The sequence below is a fragment of the Vipera ursinii genome (genome assembly GCF_947247035.1).
Source record: "Vipera ursinii genome assembly, chromosome: 2".
NCBI lineage: Eukaryota > Metazoa > Chordata > Lepidosauria > Squamata > Viperidae > Vipera > Vipera ursinii.
The window spans coordinates 42,402,427-42,418,627 of record NC_139513.1 but is presented as its reverse complement, the minus strand read 5'-3'; the positions used below and the strand labels follow the sequence as shown (position 1 = coordinate 42,418,627).

Below are 16,201 nucleotides of genomic sequence, written 5' to 3'. Positions count from 1 at the left end.
ACTATACACTGAGACTTTCACATGGTAAGGCATGTACAAAAAATAATCATCTTCATCAATATCACTATTGATACCCAAAGGACACAATTAATTTAAAAAAATGAAAATGATGATAAGTAGTTGTAAATAAAGAACAAGTTATAACTCAGCAAAACTGTTTCCCCTCTCTACTTTTTTACCATTTAGCTAACTGACTCATTACAGCTCTGATTCCTCGCTACCTTAATCATTTGAGACAGATGTATAAATCAATTAAAGGAGAATGTAACTGAGGGTTAAAATGAGGGGTCCTTGTTCCCTGAACTTGCTTGTTTTCTTGCAGATGTTTCATTACCCAAACATCATCACTGTTGGCACTAGCACTGATGATGTTACCTAGTTTGGGTGATGAAACATCTGCACGAAAACAAGCCAGCTTAGAGAGATGTGTAAATGGCAAACAACAATTCTTATTCTGCCCTTACAGCCAAGGCTAAACGTTTTATTGCATGCAATAAAATTAACTGAATCTTCAACTATTGTTTCACCTCTGACAGTGAGAGTAGCAGTGATGGCACGTTTCCCAACAGAGTTTTTCACTAGGCAGGTATAAAATCCAGCATCTTCCTTCCTTGTTTCTCTAATTTCCAAGGTGCCATTTTGATCCACCTCAAGAAGTTTCATGCTGTCATCTTTAGTCCTAGGAAGGAATTAGCAATCAGATGTATGCATTTATTACTTATCGATAAATATAATTTTTAAACTTTCCTTTAACAGTAAATCATCTGGGAGGGGGAAAATCCTGGAACGAGCCATGTTAGAAACACAGCCTATAAAAAAGCAGGCATAGTATTGAGAAATAATTCAATGACACCAACCTAGAAGCAGTAAGACCAATTTCCAAGATGAAAAGTGTTCTGCGGTATGTTTTAAAAACATTTTATAAAAAAGTTATTTTCAATCCTGTTTTTAGTGACTAGACCAGGGGAAGGCAACCTCAGCTCTTTTATGACTCATGGACTTCAACTCCCAGAATTCCTGAGTCAGCTCATTCTGGGAGTTGAAGTCCATGAGTCATAAAAGAGCCGAGGTTGCCTACCCCTGGACTAGACAGAAGTAATAGCAAACTAGTTTTAATTTGACAGCTGAGGGGGGGGGAAAGTAAATCAAGGATATTGCATATAATTAAGGTCTTCCTTCATAGACCTAAACTTTGTGCAATTCTAAAGAGATGGAGGGAAATCCAGGTAGAAGAAATGAGGAATGGCTTTTCTTTACATGTCACATTGCTATCTTTCCTTTGCTCTCAGAATGAAATAAAATTAATGATGTTTTTCCCCCAAACTTCAATAGAGGAGATAATCCTGATACTCCCAAAAACTGAAGAGTCTTTGAATCTGATAGATCCAAAGTAGATTCAGCTCACCCTCATTGTAAGGGCCTATTATCATGACCAGTGAAAATCTCAACAGTCGTGATCTGCACCCACAGATCAGTTTGATAGAAGAGAATATTGGCCAGCTCAGAGTTGAAATTTGGGGTCCTTGGTGGCTTCTCTGAGCTTGGTGGCTTTGTTGCAGACATTTCACTGCCAAGCTAGTTAACATCATCAGTGAAATGATGACTACCTAGCTTGGTAATACAAAGTCTGCAAGAAAATCACCAGGTTCAGAGAACACCAAAGGTCCCAAAGATCAGTCTATGCACAGAACTCCATCCCACGTGCAGAGTTAACTCTGCTTTTTCTTAACCTCCCTTAAGCCATTGCATATAAAGGTTGTTCTATTAGTCTTCTTATAGAAAGCATATTTTAGTTTAAATTTATGGATAAGCTGTACAACAAATGACAAAGGGAGACTCAAGGACGGAGACAAGAAATTGGCTTTGGGCCAAATGGAGGAATTCTACCTCCCTTCCCTTTGACCTCCACAAGTTTTTGTGGTGCTGAGAAAAGAAAGGTGGAGAGATTTATTTATTTTAAAAGATTTATATAGTCGTCCATCTTACATGGCATAACTGTGGGTGGCTAATACCAAACAATAAATAAACAGTAATCACAGAGAGATAGAGAGAGAGAGACAGAGAAACACCAGCATGCAACCTCCCACTGCCCCAAATACAATATATCTCCATATATCTAAACAAACTGTAGAGCTTTGCTGGGCTCCACCCTCTCACTATTCCATCTCTAGTGGGGAAAATCAGACCTTTAAAGTTTTGGGGAAGGCTTATAGGATAGAGGCTTACTGGATCTCAGAAAGTAGGTAGGGAAGATATGGAAAAGGCACAGAACCTATCTAGGTTCTGATAGATGATAATTTTTAAAGGAAGGACTTACAACTTGTCCATTCTGTGACCCCTAGGGAAGCAGGTAGATTCCCTAATGGATAGGTAATTCTGCAAATTCTCGAAGTGTTTTTAGAGATTCTTGATCATCCTGGTCATGATTGTCCCAAAGGTGCTTTTTCAAAAGGCAATTGGACTTCCTGTCATAGTTCCGATAGAGGAGACCATGTAAAACAGACATGTCAAACTCGTGATGTCACGTGACATCGTGCAGCATATTGGGACAGTTTTGCCATTGCCAGCAATGAGGTGGGCGTGGCTGCCGGATGATGCGTCTGACCCGCGGGCTGGCAGTTTGACACCCCTGATGTAAAAGAACTTCATGGCAAGAATTTCTTCCTTAAAGAACATTTTTATTTGGCTACAACATAACGGCACATACAAAGGTGAACCCAAGACTAAATTCTCCTTCCCTAGGTTACAAAGTTGCAAGTTACATTCCACCCCCCAAACTGCTGTCATAAATCACATTCACCAATTGTTAGAAAACACGGGCACTCCTCCCAGCTGCTCCAGCCCGCCAAAATATTATCAGCAATGATCTTGGTTCCCATACATGTAAATTGTTTTGGCTAACTGAGAATTACCCCCCTCCCTTCTTCTTCTAACTGAATATGTGGCAATGAAGACAAAATGAAAATGTCTTCAACTTGGTTTGTCACAGCGTTGACACTTCCTTTGTTTTTCCTTGAAGAGCTTTTGCTTCTCATCCAACAGGTTTCCTCAGTTCTCTTGAAAAAGCTTCTTGGATGAGAAGTGAAACATCTTCAAGGAAAAACAAAGAAAGTCCAGTTGCCTTTTGAAAAAGCACCTCTGGGTTTCAGCTCAGTGCCATTTAGGGCTTTTAAAGATGTAAAATTCCTTTACCAGCACCTTGAATTGCACCTGGAAAGAAACTGGAAACCAATGCAGTGATGTAACATGGGCAAACTGTGGGATGCTCCAAATGGTCCATGCCACTGCATTCTGGACCAGTTGTAATTTCCAAATAGTTTTCAAGGGCATGTTGTAGTAATCCAACCAAGAAATGACCATGGCATGTGTGATCAGAAATCAGACCTCCTGGTACAAGAATGGGTGTAATTGGTACACAACATAAGAAGGGAGAGGAACAAATTTTTTTTAAAAAATCATTAAAATGCAAAAATAAAATTACATAAAATATTAAAAAGTATGAAAAAAACATAAGAAAACTTTTAAATAGTTTAAAAAATAAAAACAATAAATGGATATAAAAACCTATTTTAGATTACATATTACAAAAAAATAGTACAGATATAGATATAGAATAGAATAGGGCTGGAAGGGACCTTGGAGGTCTTCTAGTCCAGCCTCCCAGTTAAGCAGGAGAACCTATACCATTTTGGACAAGTGACTGTCTAGCCTCTTCTTAAAAATCTCCAGTGATGGAGTGCTCACAATTTCTGGAGGCAAGCTGTTCCAATCATTAATTGTCCTCACTGTCAGGAAATTTCTCCTTAATTCTAGGTTGCTTCAACACTAATGTTGAAAGTCCTGTTTTTGATAAAACTATATACCAATCCTTGATAGGTAGTCTTATGCATCTGAGTAATTGGACTAGACCAGACATTTCTTATAGTGTCAACCAATTAGCAAGGTACAATAATGAACCAATTGTGACACACTGGCAAGCGGCTAAACGGGTATTGAGATATTTGAAGCAGTCTATTCACTACTCGTTATATTTAGAGCTAAATTGTGAATTTATTCTCACAGCCTATGCAGATGCAAGTTTTTGCCTCTGATACAAGCACTCGTAAATCAACTTCAGGGTTGACTATGTTGGGTGATTCTATAATTGGATGGAAATCCATCAGACAGAAGCACATCAGCCTGTCTACTATGGAAGCCTAATTTTCATGTTTATCAGTGTTATGTTCGTTACTTAAATGTAAGACAATGTGTCAAAGACAAACTAATACAATTAGAATATTGTTCAACCGATATGAATATTGCAGACCATTTCACTAAGGTCCAAAGTGCTGTTAAATACAAGGCTAGTTGTGAAAAGATTGGACTAAGATTATAAGAAGTTATATATTATCCTACCCAAAGGGGAGAATGTTAGGCATATGGTGATAGCCTATCTAGTTGGGTTGGAAATATATAAACCATGATGTTGTAACTTTAAGGTGCTAATTGGCCAATGGGTGTGTAAGTTTTTGGATGGCCATAAGAGGGAGCTAGGAACGTAGCTTCTCTCTCTCTGCTCTCCCTGTTTTTTCACTGTTAGTTACTCTGCTACTGCTATTGTTGGTTTACTACTGTGTTAAACCTGAACAACTGTGTTTTTGACCTCTGGACCGGTAAGAAGACTTTGTATTTGGATTACTACTTGGACTGTTACTATTGTGTATGACCTGGACTGTTTATTTCTGACCGTGCTTTCACCACAAAGTAAAATATTTTTCTGTTTATCACAACTCAGTGTCTCTTGTGGTTACTGTGTGACTCTTACTGCTCTCAGTACCCTTCATTGTGCAACTTCTTGTTAGTTCAAGGAGACCTCTGCACACTTACTGACACTTCTCTTTTTGTTCAGTTTCCAACCATAGTTTCTTGTCCTGCACCCTGGTGCTTTGATGAATAACCTGACCTCCTTGTCTTATTTAAAATGAAGATTAATTTTGTATACAATATAAATACTCTATCTCTATATGTATCCTTCAACAGGTACATAACTTTCCAAAACTGCAAAAACCAATACTAGGGATAATTAGCATGGACAGCCCTATAGAGTGACCTTTGATTATTTCAGCTTTAACCCTGTTATGCACATAGAGATGGAAGAATAGGAAAGTAGGAAACCAGATGATTCCACTTTTATTCTGTAGTGTTAAAAAAATAATTTGGTAGATGGCTCTAATTTGGATCCAACAAAATCAATGGGAACATTACTCTATAATCCAGGAAATATGGATCATAGCAATAGCAATAGGACTGAGACTTAAATACCACTTCATAGTGCTTTACAGCCCTCTCTAAGTGATTTACAGAGTCACAATATTGCCCCCAACAATCTGGGTCCTCATTTTCCTGACCTTGGCAGGCTGAGTCAATCTTGAGCAGGTCAGGATCGAACTCTTGGCAGTGGGCAGAGTTAGCCTGCAATATGGCTTTCTAACCAGTACACAACCATGGCTCCTATAAAATAAGTCGCAATTGACATTATTGATTTGATCATGTAAAGTTGTTTGTGCATTGTGTATTTATGTGTGTAGGGACCACTACGGTGGGAAGGTAACAGTGTTCCATGTGCCTTTGGCGTCTAGTCATGCCGGCCACATTACCACGGAGTCGTCCTCGGACAAACGCTGGCTCTTCGGCTTTGAAATGGAGATGTGCACCGGCCCCTAGAGTCGGAAATGACTAGCACGCATGTGCGGGGGAACCTTTACCTTTACCTTTAAGGAAAAAATAAGGAAACATCTTGCAGATTGTAGAGATTTTTTTTTAATCCCATTTATATCCCGCCCTTCTCCGAAGACTCAGGGCGGCTTACAATCTAAGCACAAATCAATGTGCTTAGCAATAGCCTTCATTCTATGTATATACCTGCTTATTAGGGCTTTCGCCCGCCCCCCCAAGCGGCATTTTTACAAAGTCAGCTTATTGCCCCCAACAATCTGGGTCCTCATTTTACCTACCTCGGAAGGATGGAAGGCTGAGTCAACCTTGAGCCTGGTGGGATGCGAACCTGCACTAATTGCAGGCAGCTGGTGTTACTTAAGGAGGCATTAGCCCACTGCTCCACCAATCAGTGGTCAGTTTGGTAACTGACAATTGTTTGCTTACAGTTTCTGGAATGTGCTTTCTATGTAATGTTCATGTGGAGATGCTGGCCAGTGTTATAAAGCAAAAAAAAAAAAAAGATGCAGAACATGGGTGCTTAGAATTATTTGATCATAGAAATGGATAAAGAATAGATAACAGAGGGCAGTCTAGTTTAACTTCAGATATACTGTCAAAGAGATAAAGCTAAGTCTGAGACAAGTTTCTTTGCCATCTGAAGAAATTCATAGGAAACTTTAAAGAGGATTGGAGTACAATAGTATCTTTTCAAAATTGCATTGGAATTCATCTAATTTATTACTGACAAAGGAAATCCTCTGAGCAAATTGAGAGCTTATCATTTCTGTGACTAACAATGTACAGCTTCATTTAACACTATCATGTTAACGCTTGAAATATTTAAAACAAAGGCAGCTTATATAATGGGAAAATTCTTTTTTTCTGGCAATCAAATATAAATTGATTAAAAGATGTCAACAACAATTTATGACAAAAGAGTTTACCAAGTAAACAAAATAAAGCTTACCAAGAAATATCTGGTGTGGGTACTGCAAAAAACTGACAGTACAAGTGACCTGAATAACCCATTACTGACACATATTCTTCACCATCTGGAGTTAATATTTCTGGAGGAATATCTGACAAAGCATATGTAAATTAGGAAAGAAAAAGTCAATGGTGATAAAAAAGAAATATTCTAAATGCTAGGGCAATTTTTTGTGATTTTGAGTTATACTTATTTTACTCCTGGAAAAAATAATCTACTTTTTCCACAATCATAAACAATGTAAATGGAATTTTAGTAGAAAAGAGACAGAAGTGAACACTCCTGAACTGTGGGCAGTTTAAGATATGCTAAAGCTTTTCTGAGGATTTAATGCACTTGTTTTGATTTCCCCAATTTTCATCTATATTTAGTAATTTGTTAAAAAGTTTCAGGGACATAATCATAAGGGGAAGCTCTGACCACAAAACAGAAGTTTGGAAGGCACCTGCACCTTGTAACAGTATTTAACCCCAATTTATGCTATTGATTAGGATACAAAGGAACAAACCATGAATTTAGAGATGGTTTCACACTCCATCAAAATTACACTGTATGAATTGTAGGGTTTGTTGAGCATTGTTATAAGCAACTTAACAGATATGTCACCTTTGGTGACAGTATCCTTTTGGCTCAAAGTTGCTTCCCACCCCTTTGTTTTGTTGGGCTATTTTCCATTTTTCCTAAGCACATAAAATGATATTCTTAACAACTAGGTTTCTCACTGTAAAATGCTAGAAAATGAAATAGATCTTTTAGTGGATCTATGAGATTTTAAGTGTGGAAACATTTTGGTTGAAAAATTGGTTCCGCAATAATTAGCTTTTAAAATCTGACACGGAAGGATATCTTTTATTTCCGTCTGCCCTTTATTTCCCTTGGCTGTATGAACGGTGCTTTTCCTGCTAGATTAGCATTATTTGTACACATGCCATTCAGAGCAGAAATAAAGATATTAAACATTTTCAGTGGGTCATTATGATGATGCATAGATCATTCTAATTTTTAAAAAACGGATAGATCTACCATCCTAAATATAATGTACCCTTACACCATCCCCCAGATACTTAGTTACCTTGTTAATTGATAATAATTAATACCATCTCTTGCTTACAAAGACAGATGTAATTAGATCCACGTAGCTCAGCATTTTCTCCTGTGAGAGGCAGTAGCTCAAACCAAATTCCTTTCTGATCCTTGTGCTGGCAGGTAAGAGTGAAAAAAACCTGAGCCTGCTATTCCCTATAAGAATAACTTACTGAGAACATCGATGTTTGCTGTGGCCAGGATAGTGCCATGCTTGTTGGTAGCCTCACACTGGTACACAGCAGTGTCAGTCAGTTCCAAGTCAGTGATGCTGATCTCCCTTGTTGAAAAAACAGCTCTGCTGGACTTTATTTCATTATCTGCCGATACGATAAGAAACGGTTTGAATAAGAGACTTCCAATTCTTCACTAGCACTAACTTTTCCTCTGGCAAATGTTAGTCATACAGAAAAGGGAAGAACGTGTAGAGACCGTTCATTAAACATTACGTTATGTGCTGCATTAACACAAATTTAATTATGCAAATAACTATTAGTGTCAAACAATGACATCATAAATAAGACTCAATTGTATTTCACTTTTCACCTTGGGCTAGCCAGGCATCTACCATAGGGCATGATTAATCCCTATACTAAATATAATAATCTTCTTAACGAAGATTCTTAGAATTATGTAACAAGAGAGCTGGAAGTTAATCTTTAAGGTTATCCAGTCCATCCTTTGCTTATGTAGTAGAGCATCTCTGAAAAAAAATGACTATTCAGTCTCTTGATGAAGGAGACTTCATCACTTTATAATGAAGGGTTTTTTTCTTAGTAGTGTTTTCTTTGTATTATTGTTCTTTACATGGTTTATAGGGGAGTACAGAGATATTAACTTGGGGAGGATTTAATTGATACATCTGATATTTTGAAATCATGCAGTGAATACTCAAAGCAAATGACTGGTGAGATTGTTCCCTGACATCCTTCCTAGTTTTCTAGGACATTTGTTGTTATCCCTTGTCTTAATTATCTTTTTCTAGGGAGATATGCATATTAAAAATATTTCTAAATGATTGTGCAAGCTATTTTTTGAATGGACATCTCCTTGATGGCTATTATGCCAGAGCATCCATCTAAATATGCCCACCATGCCAAAAATTATGGGGAGCCATAGCTGCAGTCATTGATTAGATGGAATTAGCTTTCCAACTGCAGATCAGTTAATATTATATACGTTATGGCTGGAGTAGCACAGCTTATTATCTATGAGAATGAAAGGAATCCAGACAGCTTTATCAAATAGTCACTCAATCACAATATCTCTATTACTGGGAAGTTAGTCCAATAAAACTGATTAAATGGAAGCAATTTCACTGGTTTTCTTTCATACCAGCATTCTCCAATTTGGTGGTGTTGGATTTTAAGAAACATATCCAGTCAATAGGATCAATAATTAGGGATAATGGAAGCTGAAATCTTATGCATCTGGAATCATCATATTGGAAAAGGCCAGTTTATATAGCAGTTTACTACTATTGAACTGTAGGTTTATATCCCATGCTTACCTTCAAGAGGAATGCCGTTCTTTTTCCATTTTATACTTGGCTCAGGAAAGCCAATAGCTTCACAAAACAGTACAAAACTTCCACCAACACTGAAAATTCCGCTTTTTGGTTTGCTTACCCAAGTGGGTGGCTCTGTTGAAAAAGTAATCACCATTTTAGTCACTATTGGGACAACTACCATAAACACATACATGTGCACTCGTAACCCTGATGCAATAATGTTGATATGGCATGCTAACAGCACTTTTCCTTGAAGAAAGATAATCTAGGCATATGAATTATACTTTAATCATCTCCTATTTTTACACTATAAATAAGATTATTGGAAACTACAAAGAATGAAAAATGCAGGGGCTAGACTTTTGCACAAATGTAATTTATAGATATAACTTTTTTTTGGCTTTCAGGGTTTTTTTTTTGCCTACAATTCAAAATGTTCATTTTGACCTATAAATCTCTAGATAATTTGGAACCAGATTGTTTGTTCCTCTATTTTATAGAAAAATTGCAATTGAAGAACTCTAAAGAGAAATGATCTAGTTTCTTTCTACTTTAGGCAAGTAGTAAAGAATCTTTGATACCATCAGAGTTTCATTGTTATAAAAAGTTGTATACTTAATTTTTCATTTTAATTAAAAAATATGTCTCACATTGTGTTTGCTTGACACACTATTTGCTTTTATGTACCCAGTTTCATGGTATTTTTAAAATTATCTCTAGATGTGTAGTGGGTATAATGATAAATGTTATGTTTAGTAACTAGATAAAACAAATAAAACATAATATGAAAAAGAGTTGTAGAGATTTTTTTTTAAAAAATCAGAAACTGAGCTCTGAGCATATGTAAATGAGATGATGTGAAAAAGGCTAGAAATTTTGGCTACAAATATTTCACTGAGAAGGAGCTAAAGCAAGAATAAGAATCAATCAGTCAATCAATAAAAGCATAGGAAGTCACAAACCATAATAAAGTTTATTCTATTCTATTCTATTCTATTCTATTCTATTCTATTCTATTCTATTCTATTCTATTCTATTCTAGCCAATATTGTACGAAAATCTACTTTTCTTTCCTAATAGTTTTGTTCCCCTGTCAAATATCTCCCAATTACCCCAACTTCATTCTCATTTTGCATCCAGTCTGGCATGGCTTTCTATGAGGCCTGATCAGAAAAAGGTTCCATGCAGATCTCTGGTGAATTGGCTGTACTACAAACGACAATAAATGATTCTACTTCATCAACAACAATATAACAAATTAAATGGAAGAGTCTACTATTATGATAATGTTATTTTAGGGATTTTTTAAAAAAAGAACTACGTTATCAGACTGAATATTTCAAAAACTGCAGAAGCAATTCTTAGCATAGCTGAATTTGACAGAGTAAAAGAGAAGCAGAGGAAAAACAAAAGTGTGTGGCTATACTTCCATTAACCAGCAGATGGCACTCATGCAACTGAAAAGCAACAACAACCAGATTTGAAAGACCAAGTTCACCAAGTTATTCCTCCTTTTTCAGGCTATTCGTTATCCTCCCCCTCAAAAATCCTCTCTTCAGAATTTCACTAATTACACCATGACAATTTATTGATGTGTTGTTGTTTTTTTGTAGTTTTCTAAGATTTCTATCAGAACCTGAAGGTGAAACTCAAATACTTTGGCCACCTAATGAGAAGGAAGGACTCACTGGAGAAGAGCCTAATGCTGGGAAAGATTGAGGGCAATAGAAGAAGGGGACGACAGAGAATGAGGTGGCTGGATGGAGTCACTGAAGCAGTAGGCGTGAGCCTAAATAGACTCCAGAAGATGGCAGAGGACAGGAAGGCCTGGAGGAACGTTGTCCATGGGGTCGCGATGGGTCGGACATGACTTTGCAGCTAACAACAACAAAAAGATTTCTACGTATACTGGAAAAGGAAAAGAAGAAGTTAGCTTCCAACAGTCCTTTGAGATTACAAGTGTATAGTCAAGATCACAGCCAGGAACTGAAAAAGAAAATTTCAGTATCTCAATTATTGTTATAGCTATGATTGCCACCTTTCTAGTTAGTAAAAGTAGGATTTTCTATAAGAGTTTAACATGAGACCTATTCTTTCTATTACTCTGTGATTTATTAGTGGTTAAGGCATCAGATTAGAAACTGAGTTCTAGTTCCACTTTAGTCATGAAAGCCAAATGAGTGACTTGGGACCAATCACTCTCTTTCTCTCTCTCTCTCTCTCTCTCTCTCTCTCTCTCTCTCTCTCTCTCTCTCTCTCTCTCTCTCTCTCTCTCTCTCTCTCTCTCAACCCACCTCATCTCCCAAGGTTTTTGTGGGGAAACAGGAAGAGGAAGGAATATTAGGTATATTCACCACCTTGAATTATTTATGAATATAGCAAAGGTGGGATATAGATCAGTGGTAGGATTCAGCCGGTTTACACCACTTCAGCAGAATTGGCAGCTAACTTTTTGTTGCCCAGGCTCAGAACGGACTTCCGGAAGCAGCATCCACACAGAGAAAGGGTTGTTCAAATATTTGAATCCCACCACTGATATACTCAAACAAAACAAACAAACAAATAAGAAGGATTGCCTATCATACAAAGTAACCCTGAACAGTATACAAGGGTTAAATACAACAATTTGACTACAACCACAATAGGACACAAACACAACTTGACACACCCCAAAAAAGAGCAGAACAACATCAGTTTGCCTAGCCACCCTGCTCAGATGCCTGGAGGAACATTCTAGATCTTTAATGGCTGACATAAAAGATTTGGGGCCACCAAGGTCTCTTAAGAAGATACTATTCCACAGGGAAGGTGCTGCCACAATGCAGGCACAACTTTGGGATGCAACAAAATGTCATCTGTTTAATAATGGAAGGTGCCTGGAGTATATCCTCCCTGCTGCAGTTGGTAAGGTGAGCAGAGATGATAGGAGATGGTGAAATTGCAAATAGCCTGCCCTAATCCAGGTAGGGCTCTATAGATGAACTTGAACCACACCTGAAAGCCCACTGAGAACACATCCCACCTGCCACCAAGCTCTGATGTAGGAAAACTCCCCCCCCCCTATCAGTGGAGTGTAAACCCTAATTATAAGCCTTATAAGAATAGTGGTGCTATTGTGTGGAAGCCCAGTTAGCCAAATAAGGCAGAAGTGCAAGACAATAAAGCCGACAGTCTTGAGAATCATGAGTGTCAGATGTGAGTCAATCATACACTCATATATCTTGGTTGGAGTTTTGCCATCCAGACTGAAAACAGAAACACAGCTTACTTGGCAAATTGTTGTATATGATTACAACATTGTGTCTTTGTTGCTCCAGATTGTTTGATCTGCCTAATCATTTTGATGCCTGATTAAATGCTGACTATATTTCTAGTCTGATTCCTTCTGTACTGTTGGCACCAATGCTTAGATTCAATTTGGATTACTTTTGTGGTTAGTCCCTTGTGGTGAACTGATTACTATAGTTTGCCAGGGAATGATACCTTTTTTCAATATCCACACAATACAGGAGATTATTGAATTAACATTCCAGTAAATTTCACCATCCTACTTAGACACTACCTTAATAATTTTTTGGTTCTTGAATTACTAAGTTTCCACCAGTCTTATACTATAAATCTAGCTGTAGATTACCCACACATAATAATAATTAGCATTCAAGCAGAGACCCAGACTATACAAAAAAAGTCCAGATAGTAGATGTAGCAGAACCTGGAGGCAGCAGAACAGAACAGAAAGTACTGGGGGTGGTGTGTGGAAATCACAAAATACAAAGACTGGCAAATAGAAGTAGAATGACTATGGCAAAAGAAAGCAAAGTTAAGGTAGCACCTACAGTAATAGGTGGCTTAGGTACAATCCCAAAACTCCACTTCAAGCTTCACTTGAACACCATTGAACAATCTTGACAAAATCACCATCTGTCAACTGCAAAAGGCAACTTTACTTGGAACGGTTTACTTTCTGTTGTGGTACCTTTAACACCCACAGACAACAACATCTGCCTATCCCAGGTCCTTAAGAAGAACTCAGTAGATTGATAAAGATACCAAATCCAGTCTAAGCATCTAGCTGACTGAGATAAAGCAAAAGAATAATCCAGTATAGCTGTCTATTTATTAAATTTATAGGCTGTCCAATTCCACTATCATTTTGGGTGGCAAAGTTTTAGAGAAAATTTCATGGAATTAGAGACATTTCCAAAAAGCAACAGAATAGAAGACCTTATCTACAAAGAACATGCAAACCCAGCAGGTTTCTTTAGTAGAAGAGCAAATATAATTTTTAGGATGGATGATTAGAAATACCAGAAGAATATTGCCATCAGTAAAGTAAGTAATCTAAGGTGAGTTTCAGTTCTCTTGCATAAATAATTTGTTAAAGACCTATTTTCTGAAACACTTTTTAAATCAAAGATCTCCTGCAGGTATAGAATTAGAATGTTAAGAGTTGGCATCTCTATTTTCAGAATGCCTAGATCAGGGGTGTCAAACTCACAACATCACATAACGTGTCACAAAGTATAATGACTTTTTTTTCTTTTGCCGGCAATGGGGTGGGCGCAGTTTCGGTATGACACATCCGGCCCACGGGCTGGCAGTTTGACACCCCTGTCCTAGATAACATGTAGATAGCATAGTAGGATAGTACGTCATACTATAAATAGTATGACAGAGAATTCTCTTTTTTATATTGAGCTAATTATTATCTCACGAAGCTTACCAGCATATTTGTGCTTTGGAATAGTTTAATATTAGTTGTTTCTTTATAACCATTTAAAAATGGCTTAAATAAAATATATTTCAAGAAGCAATTCAAAGTCCACCTTGTTCTAAATCTATGATCTTATTGGCATACGCACTAAACAATCCACATTAAATTTGTCTTCTATCACTTCACAAAGCCCAGGAAAGGTACAGGATACAAAGTTGTCTATTTTAATGGAAGAAATATTTTAGAACAACAGTTAACGATATAACAGGCATGTCTATCTGTCCCTGGACTATTTTAGCTTTTCAAATTTTCCACATGATAGTGAGAGAGGCTGAACTGACAGTTCAAATTGATTTTGGAAATAATTGCTTGAGAAATCACGGTGTGGCTGTTCCATGCATTACATTTTCAGGGTGAAGACGTCAGACATGTTAAGTGCATGCTAAAAAAAAAAGGTAAAAAGTATAGGGTGTCACTATATGACTGGATGATGGAATGAATGAAGTTTCCTCTACAGGTGAACTGGATAGCAATTCTGTATTTCTAAAGACACAAAAGTAACCTTGTGAAATAGAATATAATTTAACAAAGTTTTAAAAATTCAGGATTGTACAGAAATATGGGTATTAAGCAGTGATAAAGAGGGAGCTCCACAGCCCAGTTGAGGAAAAGAGCTCTTAATTTACAGACATAGCTTTTTTGGAACATTTCTGCTTGCAGTGTAATTTTTACACAAATGATCAGAATTAGGAAGGGGCTATAGTTGTGGAGTCTGAGCTTGGTTGTTTTCTTGCACGTGTTCCATTATCCCAGGGGTAGGCAACCTTTGGCTCTTTTATGACTCGTGGACTTCAACTCCTAGAATTCCTGAGCCAGCCATGCTGAGGGGAAAGGGAGAGTTTCCAAGCTGAGCCATGCTGGCTCAGGAATTCTGGGAGTTGAAGTCCACGAGCCATAAAAGGGCCAAGATTGCCTACCCCTGCATTACTCATCTGTGGTAGGAGGGAATGGGGTTTGCTCTCTGTTTTTATATGAGTAGCATTCAGAGGTAAACAGAGACCTTTTAGCATTCATGATATTGTCTAACTGGATAATGAAGCCTCTGTGAGAAAACTCCAAACTCAGAGAGCATCAAGGATTTCACAGTTCAACCCTGAGCTACAGATATTCTTTTCCATCAGGGCTATCTTTACCAAAAAATAGCAGTTTCTGAAACTCCGTATAGACTCGGAGCAAAGATAAATCTAATTTGGAGGGATTTTTCCAAAAGAAGGCAGTGATACTGCTCAAACTAGTACAAGCTTATCCTTCTCAGTTTTATACGGATAAATTATATCCTCATAGTCAGAAAAGCAGAGCAAAGAATTTTTGTTGAAAGTTGCTGGATATGTATGCTCACCTGTTACTCATCTCATTCTTTTTATATATTCCATTCACGTTATTAACTGACTGATTTAATACTGTAAAGCAGGGGAAAGCTAAAATGCATCTTTAATTTGATTGCTTATATTTAAAAGTGTGAGTTGGTTTTTTTCTGGCTGTAAAATTAGCAACAAAGAACTTTGAAAAACTCTGCAGCACAGAACAAATTGATTGACATCTTAATCACTTAGCTGTCACACTAATGATAATGTGATTACAAAATAAATAAATAAAAAAGAATCACCCAATTGTCAGAAATCACACCGGGAGGAGGGGCTGAAGAGAAATGCAGGCTAAAATAGGTAAGGAAATGGTGAGAGAATATCTAGGTGCTTTAATTATGTTTATTTAATATTTAATTATAATTAATTAATTATAGATATTTAATTATCTCAAAGTGCTAAAGGAACAAGCGGGTATGATCTCAGAACCACTGACTATAACCCTTGAGAACTTCTGGAAGGCAAGGGATGTATCAAAATATTGAAAACAGTTAACATCATCCCATTTGTTAAAAAGCTAGAACCCAGGAAACTACAAATCAACCAACCAGCTTGATATCAGCACTTGGAAAAATCCTGTAAAAGATAATTAAACAGTTGATTTGTAAGGAACAAAGTCAGAAGCCAGCATGGGATTGTTAAAAATAGACATGCCAGACAAACTTAAATCTTTTTTTTTCAACAAAGAGACTAGATTAATAGACCAAGGGAATTTTGTGAATATTTGAACTTCTATGAATGTACTCTGTTGGTCATAGCCTCCTTGCTGATACAGTGGAATAATG

General features: G+C 37.2%; 1 protein-coding gene across 6 annotated transcripts in view; it reads right to left on the bottom strand.

Moving 5' to 3' along the window:
* Window positions 1-16,201, bottom strand: part of CHL1 (cell adhesion molecule L1 like) — a 239,844-nt gene that overhangs the window by 56,136 nt on the left and 167,507 nt on the right. For all 6 annotated transcript variants that reach the window (XM_083354273.1, XM_083354272.1, XM_083354275.1 and 3 more), the window contains 4 exons: window positions 9,279-9,410; window positions 7,942-8,088; window positions 6,665-6,776; window positions 528-679 (listed from right to left, as the gene is read on the bottom strand). In XM_083354273.1, the coding sequence (XP_083210399.1) occupies window positions 528-679; window positions 6,665-6,776; window positions 7,942-8,088; window positions 9,279-9,410 (543 nt within the window). The remainder of the gene's footprint in view (window positions 1-527; window positions 680-6,664; window positions 6,777-7,941; window positions 8,089-9,278; window positions 9,411-16,201) is intronic.